Source organism: Eretmochelys imbricata, chromosome 16 (assembly GCF_965152235.1).
Source record: "Eretmochelys imbricata isolate rEreImb1 chromosome 16, rEreImb1.hap1, whole genome shotgun sequence".
NCBI classification, from domain to species: domain Eukaryota; kingdom Metazoa; phylum Chordata; order Testudines; family Cheloniidae; genus Eretmochelys; species Eretmochelys imbricata.
Window position 1 is genome coordinate 20,654,311 of NC_135587.1, and position 12,102 is coordinate 20,666,412.

At 43.6% G+C, this 12,102-nt stretch overlaps 1 protein-coding gene across 1 annotated transcript; it reads left to right on the forward strand.

The window, feature by feature from the left end:
• The first annotated feature begins 252 nt into the window (after positions 1-252).
• On the forward strand, positions 253-10,571 carry PPP1R26 (protein phosphatase 1 regulatory subunit 26). Its single transcript, XM_077835803.1, has 3 exons — positions 253-363; positions 1,371-1,508; positions 4,481-10,571. Exon 3 carries the CDS (start codon positions 4,521-4,523, stop codon positions 8,334-8,336), a length of 3,816 nt encoding a protein of 1,271 aa, XP_077691929.1. The 5' UTR covers positions 253-363; positions 1,371-1,508; positions 4,481-4,520; the 3' UTR covers positions 8,337-10,571.
• The last annotated feature ends 1,531 nt before the right edge of the window (positions 10,572-12,102 follow it).

Here is a 12,102-nt window from a genome sequence, read left to right on the forward strand (position 1 = left end):
ACACCGGACCCTTAGCCTCATGTACAACAGGGACCCCCCAGCAATTCGCCATCTGCAACCCCGGCCCCAGCGCACCCTCGGCGGGGGCAGAGTGGGCAGGGCTGGGGCAACGCACCCGCCTGCCTGCGCCGCCGCCGCCCCCCCAGCTGGGGGCCCCGGCCCCGGCCCCTACCCGCCGCTCCGGCCCGCCAGGCCGCCGCCTCCCCCGGCGGAGCCCTGCGGCGCATGCCCCCCGCTCCCCGGGGGCAGGGGAGGAAGCGCCGCCCGGCGCCCGCCCCTGCACCAGCTCGGCGGGCAGCGGCCGGAGCAGGCGGGAGCCGCGCCCCGCTCCCCCAGCGCCCCCAGCCCGGGGCCCCGCGGCAGGTGAGCGGCCAGCGCGGCGGGGAGGCGCCGCGGGAGCCGCCGAGGCCCCGGCCGGGCAGCGGAACAGCCAGGCCCAGGGCGGCGGGAGCCGCTGCCAGGCGGAGCCGAGGGGCCAGGCCCGGGGCCGGCGCGAGGCCAAGGGCGGTTGGGGGGCCGGGGTCTCGGGGACGGTTAAGGCCCGGGCTCCTGGGGGAGGGGCTGGGATCGCGGGCGCGGGGTCCTTGGGGGGGCTGGGATACGGGGGGGTTTGCTGAGGGGATGACAGGCTGCGACCCCGGGGGCGGGGGCTCTCTAGCGGTGACAAGGCGGGGTCCTGGGGTGTGCAGGGCTGGGATCCTGGGATCGGGGTCCTTGGGGGTACGGGGCTGGGATATGGGGGGACTGGGATACGGGGGGGGGGCTCTCTAGCGGTGACAAGGCGGAGTCCTGGGGTGTGCAGGGCTGGGATCCTGGGATCGGGGTCCTTGGGGGGGCTGGGATACGGGGGGGTTTGCTGAGGGGGTGACAGGCTGCGACCCCGGGGTGGGGCTCTCTAGCGGTGACAAGGCAGAGTCCTGGGGTGTGCAAGGCTGGGATCCCGGGATCGGGGTCCTTGGGGGTAGGGGGCTGGGATATGGGGGTGCTGGGATACGGGGGCGGGGGCTCTCTGGCGGTGACGTGCTAAGATCCCGGGGAGTGACAAGGCAGGGTCCCTGCGGTGTGCAGGGCTGGGGTCCTGGAGGTGGGATCCCTGGGGTGTGCAGGGCTGGGGTCGAGGGCTCTCTGGGGGCGACAGGCTGAGATCCCTGAGGCTGGGCCGGTGGGAGGGGTCCCTCGGTGTGGCAGCCTAGGGTGTCTCTGGAAAGGACTAGAGGTTGCAGCCCAGGAGGGTGGAGGTAGTGATGTTTGAGCAGAGAAGCCAAGGGCTGGTTGGGAGCGTTTCTGGGTTGGGGTCCCGGGGGGTGTGAAGGCAGAGGCCCGCGTGAGGTGGGGCTGAGGAAGACCAATGCTTTGATGTCTCCTGATAGGGACATCTCCTTCAGGAAGGTGAAATTCAATGTGCCTGGCCATTCTCGGGCACTGAAGGTACCGTGGCACTGTTCATGGGACATCTACTTTGCAGTGATCGGACTCTTCAGCTGCTGTTCTCAAATCCTTTTACCGAGGTGGGTTGCTATCACTGTGTCCATTTATAGCAAGTTGCTGAAGGTTGTGTGGCAAGTCAGTGGCACAGCTCTGAAGAGAACTGTGTCCTCTTCAGGTCCACGCCCAACCAGCAAGAGTCAGGATGCTAACTTTAATGTTGTGGCTAAATTCCACTTGGATAACTTCATTCTACCTCCTAAAATCTCTGTGCTTGTATTTGGATGCAGTCTTGCTGTCTTAAATTACTGTGGTACACTACTGTCTAGCATTAAATAGCTGCTATGTACCTTTTTAGAAGTGACTGCATTTCAATAGTTAGAGAAAGTGATAGCTATGTATGTGCTCTGTAAAGTACTTTGGGATCCTTTGTCCATGAAGATGCTGAATGTGGTTATTATAGGTAGTCTATTGCTTTAATATAGTGGTGTGCAGTTAAGTTCCGTCAGCCTCTATTAAATGATTGGCAGTGGCCCACTGAAGTTATGGGTGGATAACATGACACAAAAGTTAAACCCAATCCCCTGTAGATAGCTGTGAATTTTCAGTATGCCAACAATCCCATGTTGTTCAGATAATGAAGACATCCACTATTCTGGAAAGAAAGAGGTTAATAGGGAAGAAATAGCAATGTGTACAGAGCCCAAAGCTTAAATGTATTGAATGCATTACTCAGGGGTAACTAGCCCAGTGTTCTGAGTCTCTCTCAATTCATTTCTCTCATAACATGATTGTTTAACTTACCACCAGTGCTTGAAAGCCTCCAGGTTTTTTATGAAGTGTACTGTAAATTATATTACAGAAAACTTGGAAACTATTTAATCATCCACATTCTCTACCAGTGACCCTCACTGCAGTACACATTACAAGTAAAGTCTTCTAGGCTACTACTAAGTAATCACCACCTAGCTAGGTCACCAGTTTACCTGTGGTTCCTAATTGCTTGACACTTGAAAGGTCAAAGATACTTGTATTTTATTAGAACGTGCATACTAGGGGTAAATCCTTAACTTTTTTTTTTTTTTTTTTTTTTGCTTGACTATAGAAATAATTTATAATGGCATGTATCAGATTGCTCTGGGCACCAACCAAATTGAAGAACATTCTTAAGCAATACCCTTAAAAATTAAATTATACAACAAGAGCAATGCTCTAAAACTAATTATAACAGGGGAAAAATCAAGAATCAATATCTAGAGCCAAAGGCTTGGGTGAGAATATTTTATGCCAGAACATTGTGGCAGGGAGCCAAAGGATGAAGGAGCAGCGAAGCATTAGCTCCGTTGGACTTTCCGGGATGGGAAATCACATAAGGCAGATCAGGGGTGACTCTGCCTAGACTGATGGGATTTGAACAATGACCCAGGCTTCTTTTTAAATGGTGTTAAAGTTGACCCCTGCCTCTAGGTCAAAGAACAGGTTTGACAAAAATAACCATATGTAGCACATTTGTAATAAGAACAGGAGTACTTGTAATGCTTTTTTCATTCTTGGTGCTCCAAGTGCCTGATAAAAGTAAGCAAGCAAGCATCATTCCCCCCACATTTTTAATACCCACGTGTCTGTAACAAAACCATGAGAGAGGTAAGAAAAAGTTACTATGCTTTGTTTTAAAAATTCTAGAACTATAATAATTCTTAAAGAAAATATACTGCCACAAATTAACTTGTTGCAAAAAAAAATCTTTCTGAATGCTCCGTCTAGAGAAAAGTTAGATTGGAAGAAATTCAAAGATAGAAGCTTGGTTTTATAGTTTCTATACAGTACAATGCCACGCAGTGGTTGAGACCCACCATGTTTGTGGGAGTGACTGCGTGTCAGAGTTGTGGAATGGCTCCCCTGCAGCAGTGTTTTGCCAGAACACGGGGTTGACAAGAGTATGCATTGAGCAAGCAAAATTCGATCTTGATCCTGCAAACTGATGCCTGCAGTCAAAATCCTGTGTCCTTGTGGAGTCCCATGGAAGATTGTAAGGTCTTTGGGGATGAAGTCTATTTTACACTGGGTGGCTGTACAATACTTACGAGAGTGGGCCCTACTGTAATATAAAGAATAATTCATAATCTTCTTACCACTTTTACTGGCTATTGAAGATTTGTATTTATAGAAGGGCCTTGATCCTGCAGTGAAGTCATATTGCTGAATGTATAATGTTGCAGTCATTCAGTGGAAATATATTCATACATGATTTTACCGCACAAATAGTGAAACCTGGTTGTGGATGGTGAAAATTACTTAAACACAATAATGATGACAAAGAAAATACAAACAGACATTAGTAGAATATTTTGCAGTTTTCCCCCTAAGTCTGTTCCAGTTTGAAAGTCCTTCTTAATTTTTTTTTCTTTTTTGTCCCCAAACTCTTTATAGAATTAATAAAATGATGGACCCCCATATAAACGGTCCTCTTTACTCATCCCTAAAATGCAGCTACAGCCCACCTTGACAACTTTTTACAGCCCACAGCAATTAGAATTAGAGTAAAAGAATACTATGTTCAAAGTGCAGGAAGAGTTTTAGGTAGGCAGAGTATAATTACCTGGATTGGACTATAGCTAGAGCCAGAGTGCCAGGGGACCTTTAATGAGCTCAAATGGTCAGCAACTCAGTTTTATCTCCTCTTTAAATGGTACTAGTAATAGATTTCCCATTTAAATTATATTTAGGAGCAACTTCTGAGAATAGCTGATGTAACAAGACTACTGGACATTAGTAACGTATGAGTTGTATCACATGCAAATCTGTCTAAGTGGTGTGTTTATATATTTTATTTTATATACATTATATGAGTACTTGTGGCACCTTAGAGACTAACCAATTTATTTGAGCATAAGAGTATGCATCCAATGAGGTGAGCTGTAGCTCACGAAAGCTTATGCTCAAATAAATTGGTTAGTCTCTAAGGTGCCACAAGTACTCCTTTTCTTTTTGCAAATACAGACTAACACGGCTGTCACTCTGAAACCTGTCATTAGTGTTTTTTCTTTTCCCTTAGGATGGACGAGAGACCAGCCTGAAAAACTGTTCTTTTGCGGATGTCTTCATTGCCTGCTAGAATGTTTCTTATGAATGCCTCTCCTTTGATAGCTCTGCAGACAAAATGGGAGTCCTTTGGACAGTCGAGGAGTTGTAGATACCCTGTTTGCTTCTCTGAATCTGAAGAGGATGTTACTAGAGCATCTGTAAATGCAAAAGTTCAGATGATCATAAATAACCTGCAAAGTCAAGAATCTTCCCTGGGTATGAACAATGATTATGATTGTATTACACAGAAAAAACGAAAGGGAGAAAAAAGGGGTAACAGACTTACATCTAGTACCCGGATGCTACAACAGCACACTAAATATTCCAAGCGTGGTTGCCCTGCTGATTCTGATGGCACAGAAGTGGAAGACAGTTCAGAGTTTGGGACCCTCCTGTTGGATTCTGATAGTGACGATTCTGTTGACCGAGACATAGAGGAAGCCATTCAAGAGTACTTGAAAAAGAAAAGCAAGAGTATCCAGCCATTGCCAAACAATGCAGAGTGTTCAGATAGAATAGATGGAGACAAGAAGGTCAAAAGGGAACTCTCACAGAATAAGGTGACTAATAATCTACTCCCTATGAAATTTAAAGCTGAAATGGTAACTGAAGGCTTCATTTCTGATCACTTGGGAATTTGTGAAAAGCTACGGTCTGCTTCACCTCTGAGCATCAGTAGTGATGACTCTTTTGAACAGAGCATACATGCTGAAATTGTACAGTTCTTGAATGAAAAGAAACAGCAAGAAACTAATAAGTGTGTAATTGTGGAGGATAAAAAACTAGAACAGAGAGAAACTCAAGAGAAATCTATGTTTAAATGTAACAAAGAATCAGCTAACAAAGCAAATCGCAGTACTTTAAAGCAAGGATCCAAAGCACTCCTCTTAAGGCACCAGTCCAAACTAAGGAGGACCAATGTACAATCTAAATGTTTGAAGTCTAAAATCGGTGAAGAGCCTAGTGATTTCAGTAAAACAAACCATGCACATTTTAAAATGACTGCTATTAGCCAACCTTGGGTTGTCGAGCACAGTAAAGAAGGTGAAGGCAAGAGAAATTTCTGCAAAACCGGAGGGGAACAAATAATTGAAAGCACACACTTCTCTGATTCAAGTAGCGATGATGGTATCGAAGAAGCCATTCAGCTTTATCAGCTGGAGAAAATCAAGAAAGAGGCGAATCCTACAACAGACTTGCAAAAAGGTGTGGCAGACATTTCTGCAAGCCTAACAATTAGTTCAACAAAATGTGCATTGGCAGAAGACCCTAAAAAATCTTTAAGCCGCAAGAGGAGAGAGATTAGTACAAAATCTACACAATTAAAAGGCACTGGCAATGAATTTAACAAACTGTTTAAGCCATTGAGAAAAGGCAGAAGTTGTGCATCTCCAGTAAACAAAATTGCCAAATGCGAGCTCACATTGCAGGCTTCTTGCAGGGCAGACACGTCCGCAGAACTGATGTGTGCGGAAGCCATCCTTGACATTTCCAAAACAATCATGCCTCCCCAAATGGGAGGTGAGGACAAATCATTTGCAGCAAACCCTTTTTTCTATCCCCAAAGCATGCCTTCCTCCCACTGTGAAAGTGACAGCAGCCCTGTGGACAGCGATGATAGCATAGAGCAAGAAATAAGGGCTTTTTTGGCTCTCAAGGCACAGTCAGAAAGTCTTGTAACAAAACCTGATAATCTCTCCTACTCTGTCCAAAGGCCTTTGTCTTCTGAGCATAACAGTGTAATTGGTGGCCTTGAACCTTCCCTCCCCAAAACTTTAAATCTATCGTTGAGTCGTAAAAGGAGACTTAAAGGAGAAAGCAAAGTGGCAAAACAGAGCATAGACAATAAAACGGAAGGGATGGAGAGGGGGTGTACTGAAGCGGGTTATGGTAATAGCGCCAAAATGCCAGTTTTGCAAGATGGGAGTGGCCTGAGCAGTCATAGAAAAGCCTGTGAAGCTGGAAGGTCTGGTAACGAAGAAACAAGTCAGCAGCTGATCTCTACAGAATTAACTGGACTTGTTGAGAAGCATGTAGCTTTAGACTTCGCAAACAGCTTGATGCAGGTTCAGAGTAACACAAGAGAACTGATAAAAAGTACAGTCCAGGCTCAAGAGAGAGATGGTACAGATGACAAGAGCAGTTCTCTGGACAGCGATGAAGATCTTGATAGCGCTATCAAAGACCTCTTAAGGTCCAAGAGGAAACTAAAGAAAAAGTCCAAAGACCAAAAAATCCAATGCAAGAAGAAAGTCAGATTTGGTGACACAGAAACCCAGCTTTTGGATGAACTCAGTAGCCTCCAGCAAAAGGACTGGAAATGCAAAAGTCCTATTCTGCTAAAAAGCTGCCTCTCAAAGTCATATAAAGATACTAAGGAAAATGCAGTTAGAAGCCCCCAGAACAATGTAAATGGCAGGTTGTCAAAGGGAAGATCAGAAAGCATAAAGGACTTACCGTTTGCGTTGCAGTTTAAAAAAGAATGTAAACCTAAACCAGTTTGCAACCAGAATAACCTGGAGGCAGCTAAAAATAAAAGATGTTCTTTGACTGCTACTTCAGCAACAGATGACAGCAGCTCTGTGGATAGTGATGACAGCATCGAACAAGAAATTAGGAAATTTTTGGCAGAAAAGGCTAAAGACTCTGCAAGCAGTATGGAAATACGGAGGGTTAACTTAACTGCTGACTCATTGAGAGTTACCAAACCACGTGCAAATAAAGGAAAAGCAAAGCACCAGCTAATCAAAAATGAGACTAACATGTTATCAGGTCAGAGTAAAAAAACTAAAAAGGTATCTCAGCAAACAGATGAACTGAAAAGCTCTCTGAGAACTGTAGGACAAAGTGCAATACTGCATGATAGTGGGGAAGGTGCATCCTACGCAGAGAATGTGTACCTCCATACTACTCTGGAGTTGAAGGCTGAGCAAGGGACAGTGTGGACTAAAGGTGTAGCTGCTGGTGCTTTATCTGTAAAAGGAAACTCATTAAGTAAAAAGGGTACTATAGAGCCTAAGCAGAAAAGCCTTCCATTGCCACACAGCAAAGGTGATGGGTGTAAATTGCAAAATTACTTTAATGCTAAGTCGAGTTCCAAAAGAAATAGCACCTTTCAGTTAAAAATTTCCAGCAAATTTATAGCTGGTCTAAAGTATGCTCGTGATAGAAAGAAATCTGTGCTTCTAAACAAAAGGCAAAATGTAGAACTTTCACTTCCCCATAGCAGCACATTAAGGACTGAGATAACTCTCCCGAATGTTTGTGCACTTGAACAGAAAAGTGGAGCCTTGGTGCAAAATGGGAACCTTAGTGGAGAGGGAAAGACAGGAATAAAAGAAGCAAATTTTACTCAGAGCCTCATAGTAGAGGAGACAAGTCTCCATATAGCAGAAACTTGTGAACAACTGGAGGCTGCTTCTTTGCATGTTAAAACTGAAGCAGATGATTACAGAAAGGATAACAGTTTGGGAGACAAGCAGATGTATTGCAGCTCAGATTCAAATCCAGATCCCCCATTGCAGGAACCCATCATGGCAGCAGTAGATGAGGACCAAGTTAGTGTAGGAACATTTATTTTTAAGAGCCAAAACACGTACACTAAGGAAGAGGAAGGAGAGAGCCAGCAAGACAGCAGCAGGCAGGAAGAAATTAATGTACCCAACTCTACTCTGGAAGGGAAAATGTTAGCCCAGCAAAGTAGGGAAGCTGATTGTAAAGAGGACCATGTTCAGGAAGCTTTAGACAGAAGTTCCGCAGAATTTAGTGACATAGCTGTAGAGGAATGCACAAGTTCCCTGGTGAAAAGCGAGGTGTCAGATTTGTAAGTACTTTTTTTTATAACAACGTTCAGTCTTTTTAGAAAATACCTATCATTGTAAATATCTTGATAAAACTTGAGAGTAAAAGGAAGAAGATGGAAGATACTGATATATATCATGTGTACGCTAATGTGAAAAATCCTATTTAACAGGTGTATCATGGATAAATGTTTAAAGTTTTTTGTAGAATTTTGTAAATTATTTAAAGTGCTTTAAGGAAATATTTTTATAATGATTTTTAGGGCATGCATTACTACAGGATGCTGTATTTGACATGTAATTGTCATAGATAAGAAGACAGCGTGGCTAAATATGCTTTCAATTAGATGGTGCATCGAAACATACATGTATTGGAATTGAACCCATTTGTGTCCATAATGTATTGGCCAGTTGCTAAGAGATCTTAGAAAACAACAGCAGTTGATTAGGAATACTACAGATAGTGAAGCACGTTCTCTGACATTTCATGGAATTGGAACTATTTTAGAACAGCCTCATATAGCCATTTTCCACTTGGGTCCCCATCTTGAAATTAGAACTGCTCTGCTGGACTACTATAACTAACACAGGCCCACTGAAGTCAGGAGTCTGTCCCTATAGATTCAGTTGCAAGTTCAGGAACATGGTGTGGAGCTGCCTTTTAAGGGCTTCCTGCTTCAACTCTGGGACTGCTGAGTCCTTTTTATCTTCTGAACATCCTGGTAGCCTCCTGTAAGCAGGTGCTTCGAAGCACAATTGCAAAGCGGCTTTTTGCTTCTGTATGTTCATTCGAACAACATTTCTGCAGTGGATTGCTCTAGATCTACATGCTGCTGAAGTATCCGAGGCCAAAATAATTCCAGAGGCGTTCTTTAATCTCATTTTGATGCCCTACAATTATGTGATGCGTTTTGTTCTTCAAATTTAACTTTATGTTGCATTGGAGTGTCTTGTGTCTAGTATTTAACAATGGTTTCTATAAGATGCATCTCTGCAAAAATTTGATCCCTTTCTATTGTTTTGTGCAATAGAGCAAACTTAGGCTTGCTACAATAAATACTTCCTTAAAATTTTTGGCGGGCAAATCTTTGTTTGAGTGAGATCCTAGGGTATTTTCAGTGTCTCTACTCCATTCACCCCTCCCACCCACATTCCATCCAGAGTAAAAATCAGGTTTTTTTTAAACGGGACACTGATGTTGGAATAAGAGCATCCCCATGCATAGACTTGCACTGAAATAACTAAAGTATGTGAATTAAAACTAATTTAGTTATTTCAGTTTCAGTTTGTGTGTAGTGAACCCCTTCAAGTCATCTGTATCTTTTGTATCAGCAGTTTTATTTAGCATTTCTGTAATAATCTGGTCTTTTTAAATGGCTAACCTCTTCCAAATCTCTATTTACCACCCATCTATTTCTTATTTCAACAGCCTGCCTGAGGCTGGCCTTAATTTCCCAGAATAGAGCAAAAGCAGTCAAGAATGCATCCAGTATTGCATTTCATCCCCCTATATGCTCTGATCTTGCAGAGAATTGGCAGGCTGTAGCATAGAATAGTGTAGTACTAGTAATGTTGTTATAAAAAAGAAACAATGACCTTTATGTCTAGACATCTTTTGTGTGCTTTATACTGTTGTGCAGTTAAACTTAAAAATATTTCAGTCGTGGTCGTCTGGCATCTTATTGCCTGACCACATTTGATTTTTAGATTAAATATTTACATCAGGTCACTAAAAATTTTAATTTAGTAATAGTACACCTGGAAAAAAAGATTTATTCTAAGCCCCCAAACCTGCAATCAGTCTTCACAGGCATAAGGTTCTGCCTGCCTGAATCTGATTGCAGGCCTGGGGTCTTTAGTTTGAAATTGGGATGCAAGTTGGTATTTTAAAATAGCAGTTTTCCAAATATATTGCTTTAATAAGATTAAGCTGTAATTAATTTTAATGACGAAAGCACTATATACCCTGTCTATATAAACAAGGCTAAGTGTTTCCTTAGTTAAAATTTCAGTAAACCAACGTTAAGGTTTTAAAAGTGTCTCATGCCCCAATTGATGTGTGTGTGGTTGAAACCTTTCTTGATGTACTAATTCACTTTCAATTAAGATGCAGTTTCTTGTAACTTGTGCTTTATACTAATCTAATTTTTAAAGAGCACTTTTTTAAAAATTGAAAAACTTGATTTGTATATAAGAAATGGTGTGAATTCATAAGTTTATAACATTTAATAAATTGGGTTCTGATCATGAACCATGAAACCAGCAAGATTTCAAGTGGTTTGTATCAACATCCTGAGTAGAAAGACTGATTGAAAATGAAATCTTTCTTTCCCTGTCCATTTTTTAAATGCAAAGTTGTCAAGAACTGCTGCCAGCAGTTCTTGTGACTAGGTCAGCTGGATGAAAAAAAGATTTACTTCTGCTTCCCTTGAAGACCATGGCAAAACTCCCATTGACTTAACTGGGAGCAAGACCAGAGGCTCATCTGCTCCTGCTGCTTATTGTCTCCTCCCACTTCTGTACACATCTTATCTGAAATCATAATTCTGTGGCTATGACAGAAGAAGGTTTCCAGTGGGAAGAAGCAGGAACAGATTTTAAAAGGTCTGGGTTTTATGCAGATATTCCTAGTAACAATAAAGAAAGCGAGAGGAGAACCTACAAAGCTTACAGGAGGAAGTGTGACAAGAATGTAGTTTGGAGAATTTCATGAGTGATGTGAAAAAAGGGGTCTGTAGATCTAGAAGTTCTAATGGCTCCCAATTGCATTCAGAGCTGGGTTGCCGGATGCTCCAGGGCTGCAAGAGAAGTAATAGTAGGCACCTTTCTTCCCCTAAGCTTGTGGACAAGGAGGGGGATCTTTCCTCAGCTTGCCGTAGTAGCTTCTGAAGACTGCTTTGCAGGAGCATTGCTTTTGCTCTCTTGGGAGGTAGGCAGAGGTCAGCAGGAGATAGTGGGATTGGAGGCAGAAAGCATTTGTAGAGACTTCACTGAGATACTTGGGCACCACCAACCCCCACCTTCCAGGATCAGCACTCACTCTTACCCAGCACCACTTCTCCAGTATCCAGGACCAGCATACACTCCTTACAGCACCCAGGGCCAGTGCTGAGGTTTGGAGGCAGTGAGGGTGGTTATCTGCCTGCACTGGGAGAGAAGGAAGTGAAAGTTTTCCTGCTTACACTGGGGTGTGGATGGCTGGCGTTTGAGACTGTACTGGGAGGAGGGTGGTTGGGGATTAAAGATATTCTGCACTTCACAGAAGCTTGTCTATTGTGGCCTGAGGTTGCATTTTGGTATGTGACTCAGCCAGTCTTCCCTGATGTTTCTGTCACAATGTGTGCCTTACGGATATCCCCCTAGATTGCTTTGATGCTTCTCCTGAATTTTTCAAACTTCTTCCCCTTAGAATTGCTCACTCGTCAGAGAAGCAAACTTTTCCACAGGGAACTTTATTCTAAACACTACACATCATCTTCAGTGTTGGCACCACACCCACATGCACGCTGTCGTCAGGCTTCTTCCTATGCTGTGTTTGCAACAGCATCATTCACTTAGTCAAGAAAATAAAACCTGAGTGCTTGGAACAATTAAAAAATCCATATTAAACTAACAGAATAAAGGCTGCCCAGTTAAGGAATAGTAGTTTTGCATTAACTGAGTCAGTGACTATATGAATTTATGTGGATTTAAGCTGCATCCAGAACCTGCTTTGGGATCACAAAAGAGATCAGCCTGACCCCTTTATACAAGGCAACGTCGTTTTAGGCACAATACCAAAATGGTTGAAGCT